The 26,352-nt window shown below is 42.0% G+C and overlaps 1 protein-coding gene across 4 annotated transcripts in view; it reads right to left on the bottom strand.

Annotated features, from left to right (window-relative positions):
- The window catches only part of Trpc7 (transient receptor potential cation channel subfamily C member 7), a 195,691-nt gene that overhangs the window by 26,712 nt on the left and 142,627 nt on the right, over nt 1-26,352 (bottom strand). For all 4 annotated transcript variants that reach the window (XM_004632238.3, XM_004632239.2, XM_004632240.2 and 1 more), the window contains 3 exons: nt 21,392-21,625; nt 17,405-17,669; nt 1,799-1,994 (listed from right to left, as the gene is read on the bottom strand). In XM_004632238.3, the coding sequence (XP_004632295.1) occupies nt 1,799-1,994; nt 17,405-17,669; nt 21,392-21,625 (695 nt within the window). The remainder of the gene's footprint in view (nt 1-1,798; nt 1,995-17,404; nt 17,670-21,391; nt 21,626-26,352) is intronic.

Here is a 26,352-nt window from a genome sequence, read left to right as displayed (position 1 = left end):
GAAAATACATTCTTGATGTTTAAGCCACACAGTCTGTTCTATCTTGTTTTAAAAATTGAAAGTCATAGCAAATAAAGATTAGGGCTTTTTTATTTTCTCCGTATGATGAATACAAAATTGTTTCTTATCATTTAAGTACAGAACTATGCCAAGCAAATATGAAAGCCCCTTTGAAATCGCCTTTCTCCTTATGCTCTCTTCCGGAGAGGATTCCTGACCAAGGAACTGGGAGCATGTCCTTTGCTCCCTTTTCTTTCTGTATATTAACAATTGTATGGTTGTATAAATAGGAGATTTGCTTGTTTGTATTTTTCTGCTACTTGTAGCTTTTCACTGAAAATAATCTGAGGAATTTTTCCACATTAGTATACGAAGTCTTTATCACTGTATATATCCAGCATGCTAAAGTGTGACTGTCTCAGTTTCAATTTTCTGATATTGATGAGTTATTTCTAAATTTTACTTTACTGAGCATCTATGTTAAATCACATGCAGACAAAAATGTGTCCATGCATTTTAAATTTCAGCTACTTTTATTTAACTCCATAATTGGTAAACATGGTTAGTAAAGTGTAAGAAGATATGAATAAAGTACACCTACAATGCACCCCCAAACACCCCCTCCCCAGTGGTATCCTTTTGTAAGGACATTTTCAAAAGTTTTTCTTTAAAATGTGTGCATAGCGGTACACACCTCTAATCCCAGAATGCTGGGAGGCTGAGGCAGGAGAATCCTCAGTTTGAGGCCAGTTTGGGAAACTTAGTGACTTGGTAAGACTACCTCCAAATAACAAATAAGAAGGCTTGGGGATTGTAGGTCACTGCTACTATGTTCACTTCCCAGCACAGCAAGACAAAACAAAACAAATAAACAAGAAGACAACCTTTTGCAGTAATAATTGAGCATACATTCCACCATCAGCATATACAGAACACCGTCTTTTTTTTTTTTATTAAGTTGCACAGCATTCTATTGTTCAGATGCTTCAAAGTCTATTTGCTAGGTTCCTGTTAATGCTCATGTTGTTTCTAGTTTCTTGATGTTCTAAGCAAAATTGAGATCAATAGCGTATGGTTTATGCATTATACTTTTTGTTTTGGTGGAACCGGGGATTGAACTCAGGCCCTTGCACTTGCCAGGGAAGTACTTATTCCACTGAGTCATCTCCCTGGCTCCTTGCCTCATACATTTTGATAAATTGCTTCCTGATACTTTCTCTTAACACCTGTATCTGCCCGGCAAAATTGTCTTTGTGTTTAACTGCCCTTCGAGAACCCCCGGAAGCTTGCTTACTGATGGCCGCTTGCTCTGTTTTACATCTCCTGTACCCAGGTGTGCTGGCTCCCGAGTCAGTGCTTTGTTGACTGCCTGTTCTTCTCTCTGGACTGTGAGCTCCTCAAGGTAGGCGTGGTGTGCTTTAGTCATCTTTGTGTCTGCAGTCCCTTGCACAGCCTTGATGTATAGTAGGTACTTAAATGACAAGCGAGAAGCAGAAAGGCAGCAGCTGAGAGTCACTTAGACATGGCAATTGCTACCTGTGTGGTGTTCTAAGGGGCACATGTCAAAGAATAGTTATTTCTGTGTCACTGTACCCTTGCATGTGGGTATGCCAACCATGCCCTGTGGCAGATGAACCAGATGTATCTCTTGGAGCTGCTCAGGAAGAATGTCTGCTTTTTGTTGTTCAACCTTCACATTTAAATACAACATAAGGCTTCTGAGGCCACACGCTCATTGTTGAAACAGCAGTATCAATTGAGCAAGCAAGCGGGAGAATTGCCAATGAACTGGTCTTACCTCGATTTCCTGATAGGAGTTGTTAATCATGGCTATTAGCATGTTGAGCAGCACTACCACCATGGTGACGTTATAAACGCCGTAGAGAACATAGCCGATGTTCTCGATGAATTTGTGGTCATATTTCAGCACCACCGAGATCACTTCAGATAAGCCGAATATGGACCAAAATAAGGTTTTAAAACTTTCTTCAACTCTACAAGGAAATAAGCAATCATTTAGTGTCTTCGATTAGAACACTTTAAAAATGAAATCTGCCCTTGTCCAAACATTAGTTCTTCCCCAGGAGGGCAGCTAAGGTGGGGTGGTGGTGCCTAGTCTCCAAAATCTCAGTAAGATACTGAGATTTCTAAGACGCTTTGGAAGGAATAGTATAAATGACAATCTCTTCCTTTTTCATTCCATCCCTTTATTGAGACGCTAGATGAGGTATTATTTTTCTCTGTCTGTAATTAATTAAGCATCTAAGATTAAACAATGGAGCAAATGCTTGTTCTTGAGCATTATCAGTCTCAGAAAGCCAACTGCTCTTTTACCATTGACTCTTAAGCCTCCCTCTTCATTCTGCACAGCCCATGTGAGGGGAGCTCAGGCAGTGACTGGTGAAGTGGGTGGTGTTCGCAGATGGAGCTGGCCTGCTTGGTGCCTGGCACTTAAAGGGCACCTTGACACAGAGCAGCTATTGTGTCTGATGACCATCTTTATGGTGGGCTCACTTTAACCTCCACTTTCCCTGCCTGAGACCAAGCACTGTACTAATTCCTCTAAACTGGGCTGGAATTCTTACCAGTGGGAGTGGGAGTTGGTGTGGCCACAAAGTCTAACCCTCACACTGCAGTGTACCCAGGTAGGGGCTGTGTGTGCTTGAGGGGTAGCTTGGATAAGATCTGGCTATTAGAATATTGCTTGTTGATCCTTTTGAAATACTGAAGCTACTGAAATACAGTAATTTTAAGACTTAGGTCCAACCAAGCATACGCCACAGTCCTTATGTCACTTGCATCACAGTCCTTTGTCAGGTTTATGCCATAGGATTCCATCAGAAAGCTGGAGTTTGGTTAGATGGTTCAGAATGTGCAGGTGCATCTGATAACATGGGAAGGGCTCAGTGCAGTTTTTAAATTTTATGTCCTAAACTTTGGTACCATAATGAGAGAAGACTTTTCTTTCTCTGTAACATTTCAGATTCTCTATACTTACCCACAAATGGCCAGGATTAACAGATTTTTTTTTTAAAACAGTGTCTGTTAAGGATTGATATTTATTTGACGGGATGTACAAAAATACTACTACTTGTCACTTGGGCTAAAAATCCACTCTTGACTTGCATGAATTTGCAGTTCTCTAGAATGTGTGTATCTGTGTGTGTGTGTGTGTGTGTGTGTGTGTGTGTGTGCATGTGTGTGTCTATCCAGCCATTTGGCACATTCTGTATAAACACCACAGTCTGAATAAGTAGTATTTTAAGTGGATTTGGGATATTTTTTCTTTCTCTTAAGACTATGAATTTTAATTGTTTAATTGATTTCAGAAGGAATTTAGTTTCTAGGTTTGTTTTCGTTGTTTATTTTCTGGTTCTTGCTTTTTTTTTTTTTTAAAGACAGGCTCTGGCTGTGGAGCCCAGGCTGGCCTTGAACTCATGATAATTCTCCTGCTTCAGCCTCCCAAGTGTTGGGATTACAGGTGTTCACCACCACACCCAGCCTAGTTGCTAGTTTTTAAAGCAAAGACAGTGTACAAAAGCCATTGCCATAGAGCTCTAGCCCCGATGCAATTCTGAGAAAGTGGAAATTTTTTTTTTTTTTTTTTTTTTTGGCAGAACTGGGGATTGAACTCAGGCCCTTGTGCTTGCCAGGGAAGTGCTTATTCCACTGCGCCATCTCCCCAGCCTGGAAAAAATTTTCTTCATGCAAGATGCAGCATTTGGTTTGTGCAAGAAGATGACATTCATTGTGTGGCAAGCTTTGCTGTTCTATTGTCTCCCAGTTTGAAACAACCTTGGTTTTCACCCTAGAGAACAGTGGCACAGTGCTCCTTCTAATATGCCCAAATTCCAAACTGGAGGAGATGGCAGGGCATGATCTTGCTGGACACAGCAGGGCAGGGCAGTAATGGGTGGGCCAGGGCTGGCTCGGCTTTATGTACTTGCCATGTACAGTCTAAGAAGCAGGTAATTCTAGTGACACAGAGATAGTTTTACCCAAATTCATTTTTCCTTTGCTACTTTGAAACAGCCTGCAAACTTTTGGTTGACACAAAGGAAGCAAACAATTATAGAGCATGTCCAGAGAAAGCCTTCTGAATTTTTATTAGGTAAAATGGGTCTAGATTTAGTGTGTGTGTTTTATTATTCATTTGCTTCTCACTATGAATTTGCTGTAGAGCCCTGATTTATTCTTTTTTTATGTATTTAGTATAGGGTGTACAGGGCCTCACTACATAGATCCGACTGATAGTGATTCTCCTTTTTTCAACCTCCCAAGCGCTGGGATTACAGGTGTGCACTACCACGCCCAGTCTTAATTGTCTCAGTGCATCCCTGGGGTGAGGCCAGTACAGCATGCCTGGGATCATGCCCCAGCTGCTGCTCTGTGCCTAAGCAGGCGCTTTAGTCCACTGAGATGCTTGGTTGGCCCTCCTGATTTATTCTTGATACCTTCACTAAGAGATTCTAGGTCAACAAGCAGAAGGAAGGAGACCGCACTCAGCGATGTGTTTGGGTAAAAGAATATAAATCTCTATAGTTAGACTTTAGCCCCTTCTCTACCAGAACCCCCAGCTGAGGACAACCAACCTAGCTTGAATCTGTTTGATTTGCTATCTATTTTCCAGATGATCTTCATTACCCTACACCTGTTTGTTTTGCATTCTATAGTTTAAAATAGTCTACTGGGTTTGGACTTGGCCACTGTCTCTGTGAGACCAGACGGACTCACTGAGATTGCTCCAGTACAAACCAGAGAAGAAACCACCTGCCCCTGCCTGGCCAGGAAGGGGTCAGAACCGAACTTTGCATTTCTAGCAATTGCTTCTACATTTTTAAGGGAGACTGCTGTCTATGACATTTCATCTTTTTAGGAAGCAAAATGAGTAGAGATACAAAGTTCTTCTTTAAAGAGAAGGAGGAATCATTGGATGGAATCATCCAGGAAGGTCAGATTCATTCATTTGGGTCTCTTGGGCCTTAATTTATACCATGCCCTTGTCATGAGCATTCCATGTATTCCACGAATTGGTCAATTATATTACTCTTTTTTTGGCAGAAGAAACTTTTTTGACTGAGTTATGTTTGATTAACTGTGATAAGCTGTAAAAAATATGGTATTTTATCCACAGTTTGCATTATGTAACTAGACAAATTCTGAGGAGAACTGAAAAGTTAAATAGTAAAAATTAAATCATGTTCCTGAGTAGCATATAATCTTGGCCTGGGTTAAATGCCAGAAACTAGAAAGACTGAGAGATTTAGTTACATAAAACTTAACTTGATAATATCAAAACATAATAAGTAAAATACAAAGCAAAAGACTAAATGAGGAAAGAATTTGTATTCATAAACACTATGCAGACAATGGATGCTGTCCTTCTTACATAAAGAGCACTTGTAAATCAATATGAAAACTAGAAGCCCTTGTAAAAAGGGACAAATACATCAGTGAAAACTTAGTGCCTTTTCATAAGGTGACAAGAACTCAAATTGATGTAAAATGTCATTCTGGCATTATCTTTTAGTTTAAGTTTAATATGTAGCAGGAAATAAATGGAATGTGGCCTCACTACCCTGAGTGGGAAAAGATTTGTGTTAGCTTGACCTTGAAAACCTATAATAATATATTTTCAGGGAAAATCTGGTCTTGGAAACCAACAAATAATACATTATGAATCCCATAGGCTCAGGCCCTGAAGCTAGGCCTTGTGTCCTGTGAGGTTATGGTGCCTCCTAAATCAGTTGTTAATCATCATCTACAGTTTTCACTAGGAGAAAAAAAAAAAAAAAAAAAAAGGGATAATGCAGTAGGCCCATCCATCCCTGGGGAGGCTTGGGCCTGGCTTTCAGATAGAGATTATCTTGGAATTGGCTTAATTGACGTTTACCATGAAACCACATGTCTCACAAAAAGCCCTATTGTCAACCAGAAGGTTTCAAGGCTAACTATGAGGTTCTTTACTGATAGAAATGGTGGCTATGGCTCCCCGTCTTTCTCCTATCTACCTGGAGATAGACTACTCCAACTGTGCCAATTATAGATGACTTCACAGATAGCTGGAGGAGTAGAAAGAGCAAAGAGGCATTCTTGGGTTTAACTCAGCAATGCCATGTACTGGCTGTGTGTTGGGCATGTTGGAGACTTAATTTATCCATTTAGGAGGTGGAGCATAATGGCACTCTATTGTTTAGTTGCTGTGAAGGTAAAATGAGAAATTCTTGTACAATATGTAGCAAGAGCCTAGCAAGTGGTAGTTATTGTTTTGATTTATTTCTTTCTTTACTGAACTCTGAGTATATGTCAAGCATCACAAGAGGAACTGAGGATACAGTGGTGACCAGAACAAATACGTTTCTGTCCTTTTGGAGACCCCAGTCTAAAAGACAGTCCAGCACGGTGAGAGAATGCCATAAAGTTGCAAGCAAGGTGCTCTGTTGGCCTCTGCTTTACCCAGGGCCACACCAGCCCCAGCAGCTACTTGGATGCTGATTGCAGTTAATAATTCAGCTGCGTATTGGCTTTCCTGAACAAGCTTTAGTTTCATTCCTGGCTGTAGGGATCATCACAAGCCCTTGATTTCATGCAAATTCTGATTTTTCCAGCCTATGCTGTCACTTTATTTTTGGCTTTTGACTTGCAGTGGAAGGGATTGAAGTTTAGTCAATAGGCCATCCTCGTTCCTAAGAAGAGCTTCTAATGAAATAAGAGTGCAAAGTGCCCGTGAGGGTTGCTGAATAGATAATGAGTCACCCTTCTTCTGCTGTGTGTGAATGTGTGTGTATGTGTGTGTGCGCACGCGCATGTTTCGTGGGGGGAGGGTTGGGGCTTAGTTGTCACGTAGAAAGCAGAGACAAGGTAATCAGTTCTCTTCCAGGGCTGTCTGGTCTGGATAATGAGACTTTAATAACAGGTTATCTGAAGAGGCAGTGTGTGTGGTGTTCAGAGAACAAACTAATCAACAAGGGGAAAGTTTAGGGTGATTGTTATGAAAATTGCTGCTTCTTCCGAATGCCGTGCCTCCCCTCCCTCAATCTAAGAGTTTAGTGCAGTTATCCACCCAGATGTGCACAAGGCAGGCTAAAATTAAGCGGGAGGATTAGATCTCAAAAGGCATTTCTCCAGTTCAGAAGACAATAGCTGGTGCTTTGTTAGAGTTCTGCAAAAGGAGAAACAATGCCCATCTGCCATCCAGGCTGGGTTGATGGAGGAAGGTATTTGGAATGGAGAAAGATCTTGCTGGAGACCTGTTTCTCCACTGCCCAGACCCAGGGACCAAAAGCAGTCATCTTGAGGTTGAAAAAAGGGAAAATAGTGACATGTCTGAGGAAGTCTGAACCTCATACTTGCCATGGCACCTGCAAGGTCTTAGCCTCTGTATCACCTCCTGGTTCTAACTTGGATCCTAAATGAGTAGTTTTATTTGGACTCAAAGAGAGGAGTCTGGCCACAGAATCAATGCCAAAGAACTGGGATAGGCAAAGCCTATGGATGGAGCCTGAATTTATTTATATCAAAGCTTAAACCATGATCCTAACAGACTGGAAGTTCTTTGAGGGCAGAAGTTGTGCCTTTTCTATCCACGAGAATGCGTCCAGAGGCTCTCAGTAAATGCAGTGCCTATTGCATGAGGTAATGAATGAGTCTTGGATGTATATTTTGATTTCCTGTTCCCCACTCTTAGTGTTGATGGCTGATAAGTCTGTTAGAGTGCAGGTTGTGAAGCCAGGCAAACCATGGTTTGACTAAGTTTTTGGCCAACAATTTTAGCTTCTCTATACCTCTTCACTATAAAATGGGAAGACAGTAAGCTCTACCTCATAAGGGTTGTTGTAAGCATTGTGTGAACTAAAAGGATGACTTCAAAGTCCATGAAGTACAGTCTGGCTTACCTCAATTGCTCAGCAAATGCTACTGCAGTAATTTTATTACTCATATTCGGTCTACTCCCAATCCCACTCCAACGACAGTACGCCCCAGAATCTGGCTGGAAGCCTCTTGAGCTCTATAATTAATTCTCAGAAAACCCTTCACAAACAGAAATCAGGTACTGTACTCCTGTTTCACTGAATTTTCTTATGCCAGCAACAGCAGTCACCAGCCAGTCTTTAGGCCATGGGCAATCTGCCTTCTACCTTCTGGGGCCACCCTGAACGTCCAGTTACCTGTCATCCTGTCATTTTGAGGAATGATAGTGTAATGTTTACTTTTATCCCAGGTGAAACTTTAGTGAATGTAAAGGTAGAAATTTTCTCTTTGTCTGTGGGCTCCAGTTAGCCTAAGAAAAAGATATTACTGAGGGGTCATGCCCAATTATGTAGTATGAAGGCACCACCTAAAGAAGCATATTTTCTGTGTACCTTCAGCTCACTTTCCCCTACATTTTGTGAGCTTTCAGCATATTCCAGAGGCCAGGCTTTCAAAATTTATGTTGTGAATAAACATCAATTGAGCATATAAAGAAACATTAGGTAACAGAATGTTGTCCAGGATTAATTATTCAAAGGTATCTCTGGGAAAAGTCTATGTTTTTATCACTTACTAGACACTTATGCAAAAACAAGAACTTATTTTAGGTTTAGGCCTTTTGACCCATATTAATATCATCTTCCTTAACTCAGTGTCTTTCAGACTGACCTGACTGTATTATTAACTAGAAGTCTCCTCCATCAGAATTTCACTGCACCAGGTTGGGCTTGATATGCTCTCTCATGCCCCCGAGCGCAATTCCTTATGTCTGACTTGGATTTTTAAGATGAAAGGCAGACAAGATGACATTTAAAATTAATAAAGTATGGTAATAAGAGCCTATAGAACTTTGGTATCAGAGATGACCATGTCTCAACGCTGACCCTGGGTTCTGGGAAGCATTTGGCCTCTGTGAAGCCTGGTGAGCTGATTCTTTCCATGTTCCTGACCTGCAAGCAGATTCAGCATGCTCTGCACCTGGCATTCCCCACCCCCATGACAGTGCGCCATTGTCTTGCGTGTTACAGAGTGACCATTGCCTGCTTTCTCTTCATAGGTCATGGGTTTTGCTGAGTTTTATGATGCAATCTAGCCTTGGCTGCTCCAGCAGGATCCCTTTGTGGTGAGTTCTTTCCATTCATCCTCCCTAGCCTACCTCATCCATCTGCACCACTACCCACTTTGTGTAGCAGCGCATCTCCTTTCAAGACTCCCTACCAGAGCCTCCTAGGGTCCTGTGTTGTTTCCTCTGAAGCTTTCCTTCTTTCAGGTTTCTTTCTTTCTTTCTTTCTTTCTTTCTTTCTTTCTTTCTTTCTTTCTTTCTTTCCTTCTTTTTTTTTTTTTTTTTTTTTTTTTTTGCAGAACCGGGGATTGAACTTAGGCCCTTGCACTTGCCAGGGAAGCGCTTATTCCACTGAGCCATCTCCCCAGCCCAAATGGAATAAGGATTTTTTTTTTTTGTTCCTCAAATGCCTTCAGGGCACGTTGGGCCAGCAGGAGAGGTGTGAGGTTCGAACTCCAGCAACCTGAGGCTGACAGCTTTGTGGAAGCAGCCACTTAAAGGACTGAGCTAGGTCCAAGCCCCCCAGGTTTCTTTCTAATAGAACATTTTCTGATTGTAATCAGGCCTCTTTCTTGTGATGATTTAATAGCATCTATCTTCCCAATCAGTCTGCAGGTTTCATGAAGTGAGGGGCCACAACCATTCTCATCAGATTCTGATCCCAAAGCTAAAGCCAAGTTTGAACCTTCACTCTTGTCCCATCCAGCCCATCCTTCAGAAAAATGATCTTCAACTCTAGGTTGGCCAGTCTACAGTAGGCAAGGTGGGGCTGCAGACCTGCAGTAAGGTTGCCACAGTGCTCTTCCTAAACACAGCTTAGTGGTGATTCTAAGCCATATGAAGCCTTATAATCTGGGTTCTTCTGGATTCTTGCTTTATTCTGCTTCCATCTTATTAAATTCTTGCCTACCTGTACTTCTTCAAAAATTCGCTGCATAGAATGGCTTGGATAATTGCACTGCTGAGTTTTGGTGGTCTATGAAAGGAACAGTTAATGCTTAAATTTTTCTTTTTTAAAATTTCTTATAACTTCCCCCCAATTTTGTGTGCATATATTTGGTAACCTAAACAACTAATTTGAAGACAGCACTATGCAATAAAACAAATATAGCTGAATTTGTATTATTTTACTTAGTGAAATTCTGTATCATTTTTAATGTTTTAAATTATTATTTTGTATTCTCTTTTAAAAAAGAATTAAAAAAGAAGGGGAAATATATAAACACAAGATAGCTAAGACAATTGTCCTACTAATTTCTATGGGTTTATTGAAAGGAACAGTCAATGCTTAATGTCTTGGATCTATTTTGCACACCTCTATCTGGTAATCTGAACAACTACTTTGAAGATAACCATGCAATCAACCATTATTGATTTCCTATCATCTTATTTGAAATCTTGTATCATTTTTAATGTTTTAAAATTTTTATTCTCTCTAAAATAAAATAAAAAGTTCCTTTGGAAAAAATTTCCTGCATGGACTAGACTTCCCTGCTGTCCAAAGCTGTCCACAAGGCTACCCTTTCCATGAAGCCTTCCCTGGACCTGCCAGACAGAGGTGAGCACTTCCTCAGGGCTGCCCATGAATCCTTCAGAGCTCCTACCCCCTGCCTTGGTCTCCACTATCTATGAGCTCCCCAGGCTACTCATTTTGGGGTTGATACCTCAATTATATATCTATACATATATCTATATATATATCTCTCTCTATATATCTCCATGTTCTTATTGAAAATGAAAGCCAGAATTGAGTATACTAATCTTCCAATTCATTACCTTAAGAAAGTGATCTACATTTTAAGGAGACGTAGCCTCTACCTCACAGCATATGGGCACAGGATTCCCATTTTTGTTAACCTCAGAAGGTGGAGGATGGAGTGGAGTCATAAAAGCGTGGATACATTATATCCTCTTCCTGCCTCTGTGATCCTGGACAAGTCCAGTGTCTCTTCTAGAATCTGTTTTCTGTGGTTGTATCTGTACCACTCCCTAGTGTGGATTAAATGAGAGAGCTCACACTTGTTTCTGGCACAATTAATCACAAGTAATCCTTCAGCATGTGGTTATTATCTCTTACAGTCTCCAAAAGAACTGGAGGCTGGTTTTATTTGCGGGGGGGGGGGTGTCCTTGATTTTAGTTTTGAGCCAGATAAGTGATCCTCACTCTAGGCTGGCCAGTCTGCAGCAGGTAAGGCGGGGCTGCAGGCCTGGAGTGGGCTTGGCATCCATGCCACTCTGCAGGATGCTTTCCCTCAGCCCCGGGTGCCCCTCCAGGATTTCCAGAGGAAGCTAACTGTTCTTTAACCTGGAGAAGCTGGGAGGTGCTGCATCAGTGGCTCCTGTTTCGAGGGGGCATCTATAAGTCCTCCCTAACAAAGAATGAAAATTTCCCATACCTTAGGGAACAAAGAAGCTTCTAGTTTTCCCTAGCCTCGCTGAAGCTTCTTCTACGACAATAATTTGTAGAAAGAGAGAACAGTCTTAAGAGAGGTATTCCTTTAAGGAGAAAAATGTCAACCCAGCTATCCTAGGAAGCTGACTCCACCATAAGCTATAGAAAAGGTCTGCTGGGTCATGTTTTGAAGACGAATGCTGCATCTAAGTTCCAGTTAGAAGTAAATGGAGGAAGCCAAGCTCATACACAAGGGAAGCCAGGGGTCCTCATGTACTGTGAGAGAGACTTCCACTTTTCTGCTCTGGGTGGCCTTGCTGCCCCTACCCCTCCTATTCTCTATTTCTGTTTGGTTATAATGATGCTCCCACCACAGCAAACCACATGCATATGTGATGATAGTCACATGTACTGTAGGCATGTAGAAGGCTTATCATGTAGGTTTGCCGAAGGATGCTCCAACGTGCACAGAACTGGGGATTGAACTCAGGCCCTTGCGCTTGCCAGGGAAGCATTTATTCCACTGAGCCATCTCTCCAGCCCCTAGAGAACAGCTACATTACCGCTAAGTTTATTATAAAACAAACCACAAATCTTAGTTCTGTACTGACTTCAACTGATACAATAAAAAATGCATTCCCAGTAACAAAAAAACCCCTGACAGTCGGAACAGAAGACTTTCTTTAAAAAAAAGACTTCCATAAAAACATGTGCTTCCAGATGATCTTTTTATTTCCATATCCACATTCTGGGATAGTTCATTTCTGTATTCTGGGAGCATGAAACTGGTCTGAATGCTTTCTCTTCCTCCCCTTTGGTCATTTGCAGTTTCCAGGAGAAGTGGCTTGGAGATAATGAGCTGCAGGAGGTACATCTCTGTCATGTCCAGACAGGCGCAGCTCACCAGCCAGGGACCCACATTCATATATTTAGGCCAGGCCCTATCACCAAACAATGCAGGATCTGACACTAGGGCTTGATCCTACTGGATTTGGTTGCCTTGTGCAATGGCTTGTGCTTAAAGGACAAAATGAAACAGAAAACAAAACAAAACAAAACAAAACAAAAACAAACAAACAAACAAACAAAGCAAAGCCTGCCTGCATGGCCTGAAATCCTATTAATAGATACTCACTTAGATTAGTTAGCAAGCAACTTGTTTTTGTACTGCATAGAGCTGAGACCAGCTTCCATCTCATCTGTGTAATGCTGAGGTTGGAGCAGATCCATAGTTTGTACCCTATGGTCCTAACACACCCTATATGAGGTGTGTTAGGATTTCTGGATTAACCTCTGTAGTTAGAGGCTAAAACCTGGGGTCTGGAAGTTCCAAATTGAGCCATGTCTGTAGATGATTCCGGTGTGGTTTGAGGACCACTAACTTCAGTTAAGACTGCTAACAGTTTGCATCTATTCACACTGGGGGGAGGCTTGTGCACTACATCCATTTTTTTCTGGACTCTTCATTAAAGTCTGTTGGGTAGAAGAAATGAGGGTTTGGAGATGGGGAAAGAAGTATGTGAATCTGGAACTGGAGCACACTGGGACTCATGATGGGCTTCTTTGGGGCTGGGGGTTGCAGTATCAATGCCTTCCCTATCCTTCTCCTTGGGGATGGAATTGAAACTTGGTGGGACTCAGATAGGACTGGCTTTTGTCAGATGGAACCAGATTCCTAGGGCCATCAGGGCTCTTGTTGGTAGCCTCTCTCTGGATTCCCAACAAATGCCTTTCTGAGTAGACTCTTGAAGAAAAGTGGGACCCCTTAAATATGGAAGAAGTAGAATTGAGGGGCTCCAAAAGTGAGGTAAAAGGACTCCTATGGTGTGTTTCTAACCAAATTTTCCTTCTGTAGGACTGAGTTTTGCTGCAGACTTTAGGAACAGATGAGAAGAGCTCTGTCCTACCAACACATTTAAAATTCCCTGTAAACTAGGTCATTTCCTGTGGATGGGCAGAAGGAAAAGCCCAAGCTGGGTGGCCAACCTGGAGGCAGGCTGCTTTGAAGCAGGCACACACCTAAGTAAAGTTGTCTGACTTTACCATCAGCACAACAGCATTCAGCACAGCTGGGGGCCATTAAGGAACAAGGCTTATTTATTCTTGTATAGCTTTTTCTTTCATTACCAAAAGAAAATCTCTTGGGGGTGACATGCTCCAGAGAGCAGTCAAAAGGTAAAAGATGACATTTACAAAAATCCATTCTTTCCTTTTTCCACTTCGCTGCTCTATTGACTTTTCTTATTCAATCAAATCCTATCTACAGCTACACATCCCATTTCAGGATGCCAAGGTGATGAATATCCTGTTCTTCCTCTACCATGCTGATACCTCACCCCCATGCATTCTCCCTTTCCCTGTGTGAAAAGGCCTGGGGCCCTTAATAGGGTTCTGGTATGGTTCAAGTGCACGAACCTCAGTTAAGACTGTTCAAACTGTGTTTATTCATACTTCAGGTGAGTTAGTTCAATCCATCCATTTTCAGACAAGTGTATTAGAGTCTTCATTTGATTCCTAGCACATGAGAACCAATTGCTTTGCCCCTTTCTCCTGATTTCATTTTTTCTCATGACTTCTTAATCAAGACCCCAGCCTAGACCTCTGCAGATAGATTAGCCATGCCATATCTGGTTAAAAACTGTGGCTACATCAGCCTTTCTCTAAGTCATGGCCTTTTCCAAGATCTTGTGGGTTCTACAGGTTCTTGGTAAAGGGATGGGAGGAGCTACACAGAACAGCCTAGGGGCAGTGGAGACAGGCAGAAGCTCATGCTATCCAATTCCTAGTCTACTGGTTTCCCTGCTGCCTTGAAAACTGGCTTTGTTTCTTCCTGTTTGTTACTTCACTCTTGTTCCTAGAGCTTTTACTAGGGCAATACTCTATGTGAGGTACTGTGCTAGGCTTGGGACATAGGAGGAAATACCAGGTCCTGACCATGGAGACTGTTACGGTTTTTATTTGGATGTCCCCCACCCCAAGGGGGCGCTATAGCTAAACATGATGCTAGTAAGTGGATCCTGTAAGAGGTCAGTCACTGGGCTGTGGCCTGGAGGGGGGTCTCTTCCTGGTTCCTCCCTTTGTTCTCTGCCTCGGGACAGCCATGAAACAAGTAGCTCTCCTCCATGGCAGGAGCTTCTACTTTGCCATTTCAAAGTTGGAGTCAGAAAACATGGACTGAAAATTCTGAAACATGAGTCAAAGTAAATCTCTTTGTGGATGTCAGGCATTTTGTCCCTGGAATGAAGAAAGTGACTAAGATAGAGGTAAAAGCCTTTGTTTACAGGGCAAAAATTTCTCGTATCCAATAACAATGTGTCTCATGATGGGTGGATGCCTTCTGCCAGCACATTTACAGCAAATTTGCCTTTGACTGATTCAAGCTTATCCTACTTCTTCAACAGTTAACTGCTGAGTACTGGAGTGATATAAAGTAGTCCAGGCTGACCCCACACTGCTCGTGACCTGAGCTTTGTCAGCTAGGTCATGCACAGAGGAAGTCCTACAGTGCTGAATGATTATCCAGTTTCTCTGCTTGTCATCTACCCACCTCCCACTCCTTGCTCCCATCTCTATTGTCATCACTACCATTTATTAAAGGCTTATTGTAACCTGAGCATGACATGTATCTCATTTCTTCCTCTTTTTCTTCTTTTTAAAAATGGTACTGGAGATTGAACCCAGTGTTTTCATACTGAGCTACATCCTCAGCCTTCTGCCCCCTTTATTTTTATGCTTAATTTTGAGACAGGGTCTTGCCAAGTTACTAAGGTTTGAACTTAGGATCTTCCCACCCCAGGCTCCCTGAGTAGCTTGGAGGTCAATTTATTTGGTTCTTCGACACAAATATCTTCTCTTGATGGGTTATTTCTCTGGAAGCAAAGTAAGCTGAGGTCCTGCTACCAGGTGGACTTGCTCAGGATGATTGTGTGATTAAGGCTTAGAGCCTTTTTTAATGGCTTGAAAATGAAAATACCAGCCATTCAGGGCCTCCTGATGGTAAGTGTCAGGGAGTGTGTAGCCATGCTAGGCTCTTGCTGTGCTTACTATGGTGGAGACCTGACTTCTTTCAAGATTGTGGAAGGAGCTTGCTGGAAACAAGGAGATGTTCTAGAAATAGGATGGCCAGAACTTGAAAATGCTGTATGACTAGATATTTTCAGGAATGTACAACCCATGGCATGTGGGTTGGACACAACTAGATTAAAATCAAAGTATTTTAAAAGTAAATATTGTTACCTACATACATTAACTGTATTATAGATTTTATATGAGGCTGAAGACAATTTAATTTCACTCAGTGCAGCCCAGTCCAAAGGTCACCAGTGAGACATGAATTGCTGCTTTACATAAACTATTGCATTTATCCATGAAGCCATTAGTAACAAGTGGGCCATTTTATTTCCATTTTTCAGGTTAGGATATTAAGCCTCAGATAAATCAAGTCACTTGGCTAATATCCATCAGCTGGTAAATGCCTGTATTGAGGTTTGGCCCTGCCAAACCCTTTCATTAGACTCTGATTGGTGCTAAGGGTGATCCTCCAGGAAACACCTGGCATTTACCACCGGAAGGAAGAGGTTTGGGTCTCTGGACAGCTCTCTCTCCACTTCCCTGCAGGAATGCCATTGTGCTGCTCTGCCCACTTGGCTAGCGGGAGCCCCCATAGTAGCTATTTCTACACCATGATCTCAGTGCCTTGCCTTATACCCAGCCCACCCATTTCCTGCTTTCCTTGCCTGTCCCCTCTCTCTATGGAGGTGCATAGTATTTGTTATGGTTTGTGTATAGGGGTCTGCCCAAAGCCTCATGCTATCATGGGGTAGCTTCTGGGGTTTGTGTATGATTCTTGATCCAATGCCAGGATTATGGGTGTGAGTGTCCTGGGGCAGATACACTGTAAGTGGGGTAGGGAGGCTGACTAGCTACCTGAGCTGCTGTGACTCCCTTTGCTTTTGCTTCTTGCTGCCACCAAGAATACTGTGCTCTGCCACGTGCCGCTCTGTCTTGGAGCCAGCTGAGTATGGATTGAAACCTCCATTAACTATGAGATAAATAAGCCTTCCCTTCCTCCATTTTGGGTGTTGGGTATTTGTCCCAGTAATGGGAGCAAAGTAACTGAGACTTTGTATTGCAAGACGCCTATGCACAGGCATTAGCATGCCTAGATGTCCAGCCAGGTATGGGCAGCTGCTGACCTGTGCCCACTTGCAGAATTACCTCTATGCTGTGTGGACACAATTGCCCTAACACTGCCCTGGAAGTGTAGTTGAGTTCATGGATCTAATTCCTAAGAGATGACAGATGGGAACAATTTGATTGATAAAATTCCTATTAAAAATTCTGATTGGCTCTTGTGAGATGTATGTGATGTTTCCATGTAGTCTGTCTCAAGAAGTCTGTTATGCCCAGGTTTTATATTCTGGCAGATGGTGGTCAGGGCAGCAGCCTGTCTTAGCCTTCTCCATACCTGACTTCCCATACTTCTACTTAATGATACCTTGTTTTTGTCTACTCTTCTCCCATCCTTTACTTTCTTTTTCTCCTCACTCTCACTTCCCTTGGATTACAATTCTTACTCTAGTGAAGTGCACACAGGAAAGTTTTGCCCAGGGTTCCATTTTCTAGAGAACATAGGGTAAGATGATAATAATAGTAATTCTTTCCATTTATTGAGGGTTTCCCATGTGAGTTCTACCATCTCATTGAATTCTGATATCATTTCTGGGGAGCAGGTATTATTATCAGCCCCATTTTAAAGGTTAGGAAATGCAGGCTAAGAAGAATTAAGGAATATGCTCATGGCCATAGTATGAAAGTGGTAAAATGAGGATTTAACCCAGCTCTTCTGTTCTTTTACCTTCTACTCTTTCGATCTAAGCAACCCTTGAATAAAACATCCCAATGAATCCACATGGAACAGACCCCCAAGGATTCCCAGGAAGTTCACAGACCCTCAAGGAGAGCCCTGAGATACTCACGTTGTAAACGCTGGGTTGTACTTTGCACCTCGGTAGTAGGAGTACAGGTTGAACATCCCAATCATGAAGGCAACAAACACCATGATGAAAATGACCATGAACTTGAAGATATCTTTCACAGTTCTCCCCAGGGAGATCTGCAGGGGTCCAAAACTCTCATTGGCTGGCAGAATGTATGCTATGCGAGAGAAGCTCAGCACAACCGCTATCGCATAGAGCCCTTCCGATATGATCTGAGGGTCTGAAGGCCACCATTTGTCCCTGGCTAAAAGAAAACAATCTGGGTTACTCACAAGGGAGGGGCTGGGATATGCTGTGGGAGAGAAACCAGTTAGGCATATTTTGTGGTTGCCAGCCAAACATGACTTGCCATTTCTGCCTTGCCCTTAGATTAGCGTCAATCCCCAGAAGATGTCACTATCTTTGAATATGCTGTTCCACCTGCCTGGAATATCCCTCCTCATTTTGTTTCTAGTTACCCTTCAAGACTCTGCTCTGGCATCACCTTTTCTAGAAGACGCAGTCACTACCACAGACTGGGCAGGATCCTTATTCTCTCCTGTGCACCCATGGCAGCCTGGGGACATCCCTGTCATGGCACTTGCCACACTGCTCACTATTGTGTCTCCTTAACTGTGTATGAGATGCACATACAAGATCTATCCCATGTTGTAGAGAAGTAGCAAAGGGAAGTCAGAGGGATGAGGATGGGTTTGGAATAAGCCAAGCTCCCATGAGAACCAGGAATCTGAAGGATCTTGCTTAAGAAAATGCTTCCGGGTTTTGTTCTGCAGGTAACATGTGTTGAGAAATTTGTTTCCTGATTTAGTTAAGGCCCACAAGTGGTTACCATGCAGGCAGTTTTGCATGCTAGCTCTGTTCCAGAGTATTGGTCCTTAGTTGAAAAGACTGCATATGGCCAGTGGTGACTGTGGAAGCCAAAGCTGTCCTGTGGTAGCAGAGCAAACCTGCCAAGTGTTCCTTTCACAATTTTAATGGTGTGAAGCATAGCATCTATCACAAATAATCTGCCTACTATATTTTAGGACACTCAGAGAGTCTCACTGAGGGAAACACTTCTTGCCTAGAAAAGTGCCTGGCTGTCACAATGCCTGGGTCGTGATAGGATGCTTGATGCTTTGTAATGCTCCAGACAGGACCACACAGAAGAAACCACCCTGCTGAAAAAGCCGATTGTCTCCCCGTTGAGAAATGCTAAGTGCAACTTCAATTGAGAAACACTGAGAAACCTAAATTAGTCCTTCCACTTACATTAGCTGTAATTTTCACAACAGCCCTGTAGAGTAGATATTATTATTGCCATCTAAAGATTGGATTTGGGGTATGGGGTCCTTTTCAGGACTCAGTAAGTGTAGATAGCAAGGATATTACACAGCAATTCTTGGAACCCAAGGGCGATGGAAGAAGAAAAAATTTTATTTATTTTCAAAGGTAAACTCTATTAAATAGTCATAATAATAGAGAGCTATAAGGAACCTTTAGTAAGGGAAGCTAGGCCACAGAATTTCATGTGGCATATTCTAAATTACATTTGGAAATATAATAACATTATAGACTCTCTGTTCTCATCAAGACCATAACTCAAATGTCCGTGAAGGATAAGAGAGGAGAATAAATTATGTTTTCCAATATATCTGTCACCCTTTATTGATAAATAACACATCTGAATCCCATGAAATAGAATGTGGGTTCATCTATTAAACACATACCAGAATCCCATGAAATAGAATGTGGGTTCATCTATTAAACACATCCTTTTGCTGCCACCTATAATTTATAATCTTCGACCTCGGCTATAATAGAAGCCACTCCTATAATCTATCAAGACAGATTTTGCTGTTTTCAGATCCCTGTGACCAGACTAGGACTTTTAGTGAAAAATATTTTATTTGGGTGGGCTTGTAAGAGTCGTAACTGGTGTAAGACAAACAGCATTGTGGTGATTCAGACAAAGGGAACTCCATTTTGGAGCTGAGAAAAATTGTCTTAGCACAAACTGAAAATCCGGGTCTGGTTAGGTGGGCGTTTGAAGGAACCCGTGCTTATCTGGCCACAAGGGGGCTCTCTGCTCCTGTTTCTGGGGCATGAGTGAGCACTAGGAGAGCTCAGAAGACTTCCCAGGGCACACAGGGCGAACCGCAGAAGCAAGCACAGTGATGTGCTGTGCTTCGGGCTGGGTGAGACTTAAGACAATTCATAAGAGGGCAGAAGTCACAAACGGACAATACTGCAGACCGAATTGTGATATTAGGGAAAGTATCCCTCATCTTTACCTGATGTATCTTGAGTACAAGAGAGGTGAAACATAAAAACTTATTTTGCTTTTAAGAAAAACTGAATTTGCTAAATGGAGAGAAGAGGATTTCTAATCCAAGACTTTCTATTTCTTAATACAGGTTTTGATATCATATTCACCCATAATACAATCTACACTAAACGTGAGATGCAACTCAAGTTTTGCACAGTGTTTCTACAGCTTATTGCTGTACCTGATCACAAAGTTTCTGTGACCACAATGATCATCCAGCTTCTATCAGGAAAATTTGACACCCTAACCCTTCAAGATGTAGCAATTACCATAAATGAATGCTTGCAGTGTTCAGCTACTTTTTACTGGTAACAAAAATGCCTGCTCTTTTTTTCACTTTCTTATGTACCTTTCTCCACCCCCTATCCCCATTTGCCAGCATTTTTTGTGAACTGCATACCCAGTGCCCTGCCCCTTTAAACATTTTTTGAATCAGGGTCTCTTTAAGTCTCTAAATTTCCAAGACTGGGCTTGAACTTGTAATTGTCCTGCCTCAGTCTCCCAGAGTGCTTTTGGATCCACTGTATGCCACCATGCCCGACTCATCTTTCACTTTTACTACAAAAATTATGTGCTGCAAGAAAATTTTGAGCAAGAAAATGACCCAAGAAATTATACTGATAATTTTTGTAATCATTTAGTGAGCATTTAATATTTTTAGGACATAGCATAAAACTCTTCACAGGCATTATTTGATTGTATCTTTATTTTTTTTGGCAGAACCAGGGATTGAACTCAGGCCCTTGAGCTTGCCAGAGCAGCACTTATTTCACTGAGCCATTTCCCCAGCCCCTGATTGTATCTTTAAAACAAGCTTTTTGACATAGGTTACTATTATCTCTATTTTACATATAAGAAAATAGAGACTTGGGAAAGTTAAGAGAGCAAGGTCTCATAGTTAACTACAGAACTAGAATCTGAACTTTGGTCTTCCAAATTCCAAACCTGGGGACATGACTACCAGGTCATTTTACATGATTTTCAGTCAGTCTCAGGCTAGGATTCCCTGCTCTATAAGGCAATCCTGTATTCCTATAATATGGGGCCTACCAATAAAACTTGTTTCTTCAGCTATAAAATGGGAACAAGCAAAATAGACTAATTTTTCAGGGCTAATACAAACACTGGAATTTATGTGTGAAAAATGTCTACACAGTTCTTGGCAGCATAGCCCTCAGTAAATGGATGCTATATTATTCCTAAAACTTCAATTTACTATCTCAAACTATACACCTTGAGGCTTAAAACAGTTAAGTTATTTTAAGAACCTATCATGCCAGAAGACAAGTTTGTAAACTGGAAAAACAGAACTCTGTACAAAACAGAGGGATTCGATATGAAAGGAACATTTTTTTTGGCATATACATTCTCTTTACTACTACAGCCATATTAAGGAAAAATATAAAACAAAATTAAAAAAAAACTATGGTAATGTCCCAATAACTTTTCTAAAACGAACTAGTAGAAAAAAAATACTTCTGACTATGGAAAAAGAAAAAGTTTCATTTCCAAGTTACTAATTAATTACATGTTGAGATGACTAATATCGGCCATGTCACAAATTATAGAATTAGACAGCAGTCTAGGCAAACAAATAAGATGAAATCCCTGAAGCAGCTGGGGTAGAACACAGCCATGAGATGGCCCGGCTGACTCACCGTAGGTGAAATACGCCACTTCCGGTGGAAGTGAGACATTGTGCAGCGTGTCATCCTGCACGTACTGATCCACGTACAGCTGAGCCTCACTAGCTTTCAGGAAGGCCATGAACCGTGCAGTGAAGGAGGCTACAAAGATGGAGAGCATTCCGAAATCCAGTAGGTTCCACAAGTGCAGCACGTACTCCCGCGGGCCCTCCTCCCAGATTTCTTTGCATTCAGACCAGATCATTCCTGAGAGAAAGAGAGAAGGCCGAACCCATTTTTCACGTTGGTCGGCATTTGTGGCCACAGGAGAACACAGATGGGATCACAGCACAAAAGCAAATGTCAGTTCTGGGAAGCTAAGAATGGTGATATATGGAGGTAGATCGAAGTGTGTCTAAAAAGACATTTATAATCAGGATATCCTCAGACTCAGAGAAGACAGTTCATATCTGTTCATGCTGACAGAGGTCAGGAGAGAGTGCTCTCCCATTCATAGCTTCTTGGAAAATATATAAAAGAAATATGGTTGCTGGCACTTAGACACTTTAAAAATTGAAGGTCTCAATGTTCATTCATTTGTAAACTAAATATAAGGAAATTGAGGTCCAGGAATTTCTGAAGTCCCACATAGGACCTAGAACCCAGGTTTCCTAATTTATCAGTTAGAATCCTTTCCTATGTGTTTCTGTGGCAGTGTCAGTGAACTTTAATTTGGGGTTTGTTTGTTTTTGAGACAAGGTCTTGCTGTGTAGTTCAGGGTGGCCATGAACTCACTGTGTAGCTCAGGCTGGCCTCAGACTCACATTGATCCTCCTGCCTCAGCCTCCTCAACGCCGAGGCAGGCCATGCCTCCACACCAGCTTAGTTTGGAGTTTTCTTTTTTCTTTTTATAATTTAATGACTCTTAAAGACACACCAGGGCCGGCGAGATAGCTCAGTGGACTAAGCGCCTGATAAGGCAAGCGCAGGGCCTGGGGTTGCATCCTCAGCACCACATGCAACCCTGGCCCTGGAGCACGCTGAGCCAGTGACAGAGTCCAGGCATGGTGGCACATGCCTATAATTACAGAGCTGGGGAGGCTCAAAACAAGAGGATCAGTATGAGTTTGAGCTGTGTAGTGAGACCCTGTTTAAAAAAAAAAAAAACAGAAAGACACACCGTCATTGTTACATAGTGAAGAAGAGGCATGCAAACAAAATGTTACTATTTCCCCATCCTTCTTGCAACCAGCACTGTGAAGTATCATGGACTTACCATGCAAACACCCTCCAATCTAAGACCTTTAAAGCTGCATTCTTACCATTCAGAGACTGCTGGAGTGAATGTTCTGCCAGTGTCAATTACCACACATGCCAAGCTGTCCTATTTGTGTTTCCCTTGTTACTGTCTCTTCTAGCCCTGTGTGTCTTGCTCTGCCCAGTATTCTTTGTTCAGCCTGGACTGCTTTGGCTCACAGTATGGATCACTAGTTCTGTAGATTCTCTTTTGGTAGACTCTTACATCCATCTTGGCCTTTCAGGTTTTTTTTTTTTTTTGGTCTTAAAATACAGGGCACATCTGTAGACAACTGTAACATATGCATTATGACTCCAACATAAGTTTTAGACTTCAAGCTATAGTGTTAAACTTTCCTGTGACCATCTATGCTTTCTGCCCATCCTGTACTCCAGCAGGGTAGGTCAAACCAACAGTCCTTCAACAGCTCCACACTCCAACTCTTTGCATGCATACCTTTCTCCTTTTTTGCTAGACCTGCAACACAAGCACATTGACAGATTCTACATCCTAATACAGTGATCTTGGAGGACTGAGCTGTTGAAAAAGCCTGCAGTCAAAGATAATTCCTGGAGTAGACAGTGATATGTGCCCTGCCTGACCCTCTGGCTGACTTTGTGACAGTCCACCTCATAGCACATGAGTGACTAGAATAATGGCATGTGAGGAACTGCCAGGAAACTGAAGCTGTGGGGAAGATCAGATACTGCTCCACGATGGGCAGACTGACACTGGTGTGAATATCAACAAATATCTAAAGCAGGGACTGAGTAGATAGAGGTGTTAAGGTTGGGGTTCACCATACTGTGACATCCTGTAACTCAATTGTGTCCCAAATTTTCTGATCGAGATTTTGGGGCTACAGAGGAAAGTGATCGATGATGTAGAGTGTGCATAAAGAGAGTCACATGGAGCGAAAACATTCTTTCAAGCTTTCACAGGCAGCAAATTGGTCAAGCAATGGCTGTGACTCATCCACATGGCTGACACTGACAAAGGATCTACAAACTGAGGTACAGGGTTTCAGATTAAATCCTGAGGGGATTTGACTAATCTTGTCAGGTTCAAAAGTTACATTTCTTGTTACATAGATCTTTCTCTTTCTTAGTCTTAACCATCCAGCAGAAAAGTATGAAAATGAAGTATAAAAAGTAAAACCATATTAATATGATGAACTGTAAAATGCTCAAGTCAACAACTTTTGACATTGACAGTCTTATGGAAAACCCACTAGTATTATGGACTTTTGGACTATATTGGGATATTTTGCTGAATTCATGCATGTACAGTATTTAAATGACAATGGAATACCCTTCTCTGACAAAACTAACCAAAAGAGGATACAAATGAATGACCATTTTGTACCTGTATACTCAAAATAGTTAGGATAGATATACAGCCCCATTCTTTTAATTCATTGAATAGAGAGGTTTGTTCTAATAGTATTTGAGACAGGATATCAGGTCTGCGTCTTGTGCAGTGAATAACTACTAAGACAACAATATACAATGTATTAATTATTTTTTATATTTTTTTGAAGTACTGGGGATTGAACTCAGGCCCTTGTGCTTGCCAAGCAAGCACTTATTCTACTGAGCCATCTCCCCAGCCCCACAATGTATTATTGAAAATGTACTAGTAATCAGTTGTGAAACTGTCTCGTTGTTATTTGTTTCTCAATAAAAATATTTTTAAAAATGAAAAAAAAGGTTGGGGTTCAATTTTAAGGACTCTCAAAACTGCACAAAATAGTTGAGTTAAAAGCTATAACAGCAGTCAGGGCAGGTTGGTGCACAGAGCTGTCATTGGGACAGCAGGGTGATCTTAGCCCTAAATTAAAGTTTTGTTTTGTTTTGCATTTTTTTTTTTTTTTGGTGACAGGAATGGAATTCAGGGCCTCACGCTGGTCAGGCAGAAGGCTGTGCCACTGAGCTACATTCTGACTCCATTGTAGTTTTGGTTGCCGTCACTTCTTGTTGTGGGGCGGGCAAGCTATTGCCAGTAATGCAGAGTCCATTGCTTGTGGTGGGTAGCCCAGGTCTCTCAGGTTGTTCTCACGCCAGTCTGGACACTGACTGCCTCTGCTCTTCTGGGGCTCTTCCCAGGAGCTGTTTTAATCAGAACCTTCCCTTTTCAAGCCAAAGTGGCCCATCAAAGAAAAGGATTTGAAATGTTTTTCTAAGATGAAAGGTAACTTGAAATGTTTTTCTAAGATGAAAGTTAATTTGAAAACAGCTGTTTAGAGAAGAATCATGGCTTTGTTTTCTGAAGTTCAAATGAGAGTAACTACAATAGGAAAGATAAACCTTTTTTCCTTGGCAGAGCTGCTTCGCAAGTTTGCCCTACAAAAATTCGTGGGATGATTCAATGAAGTCATAATTTTCTGAGCACTGAAATATACCTTTATCTGCGCCTACTAAAACAGACACTTACAAAGACTTATTAGGAAAACGTTACAGACTGGAGAAGATGTTTGCACCAAAGTATATATTGTTGAGTTTCCCTTCCCTCAAATTAAAATTCCTAATGTGTCAGTGAAAGTACTTTTAGCTGAGCATGAGAATTAGACTTCCACTTGTGCTGACTGGCTTTAATTCAGTGAACCTTACGTTCAAGTCCTGTCTTGAGCACTGTTGGCAGGATGACTTTGGATAAGTCCCCTGATTTTCTGTTTTATGTTACATTTTATGTTTGCAAATGTTATGTACACAAAATGAAAAAAGCCCGGCCAGGCTGATACACCAATTATGTACAGAAGCCTGACTTTTCTGGTGGCACGGTACCATCGTGCAGAGCACTGCAAATCACTTCCTCCACGGTTAAATGCCTGCATCAGTCTTCCTAGATTTGAATATTAACTCACCTAGACTAATTTAAATTATTCCAGGGCCATGAGTAACAGTAAGAGGGACCCAAGGGTTTGAGCAGCAGGAATGCTTAATGAAAAAAGAAATGTGTGAAATTAAGGAGCGCAGTGAGTGAAATTAGGACCCCTTCTTCTAAGGTGCCAACAGCAGTTTAGGATTTTATATGGGGGCCAAGTTCCTTGTCTTTTACTCCTGGCTTGTCAATCAAAGAAGTGTTTAGAGCCCTGGGGCTCATTAAGGATCCTGGCGGCCTGTGTCGCTTCCAGGCAAAATTCCTGTGCTCAGGGATGCTTATGGCTTGGGGAGCAAGGTCACCAGTGATTTAGAACACTGCCTGGCAGTGGGACAGGCTGGGATGCACCAGGAAGCTGCAGGGAAAGTGAGTGGGGGGTTGTAGGCAGCTTCTGAGCAATGGGCCGCGGGCTGTGGGGATGGAGCTTGGCTGCTGCCCAGGCTTCCTTCCCTCCCTCCCTGGCCTGCTGAGGCTATTCAGAAGAGTCCTCTTCAGCATGCTATGAGGGTGCACATTGAAGGAGTATTCATATTTCTTAAATGGTCATTGCTCCCCGGGGTTCCTCTATTCTGTTCCAGAGCCCCAAATTTGCTCCTGTGTTCCCTCAGGGCAACATCTCACCTTTGGTTTAGGAAGCTGGTACTCTGTGAATTCACTGGGGGAAAATATGCCTAGAAGCTGGACCTCTGAGCTCTGATGTCTAAACACTATCTTGATGGCCAATCCTTTGCAAAAATCTGGACTTCATACTTTGAGAGTTCACTTATTTTCAGGTGGGAAGAGGATATTAATAGTTTCAAAAAATTCCTAGAAATCC

This window comes from Octodon degus, unplaced genomic scaffold (assembly GCF_000260255.1).
Source record: "Octodon degus isolate 3935 unplaced genomic scaffold, OctDeg1.0 scaffold00048, whole genome shotgun sequence".
Taxonomy (NCBI): domain Eukaryota; kingdom Metazoa; phylum Chordata; class Mammalia; order Rodentia; family Octodontidae; genus Octodon; species Octodon degus.
The sequence above is the reverse complement of the archived record's forward strand: the minus strand, read 5'-3'. Positions and strand labels throughout refer to the sequence as shown.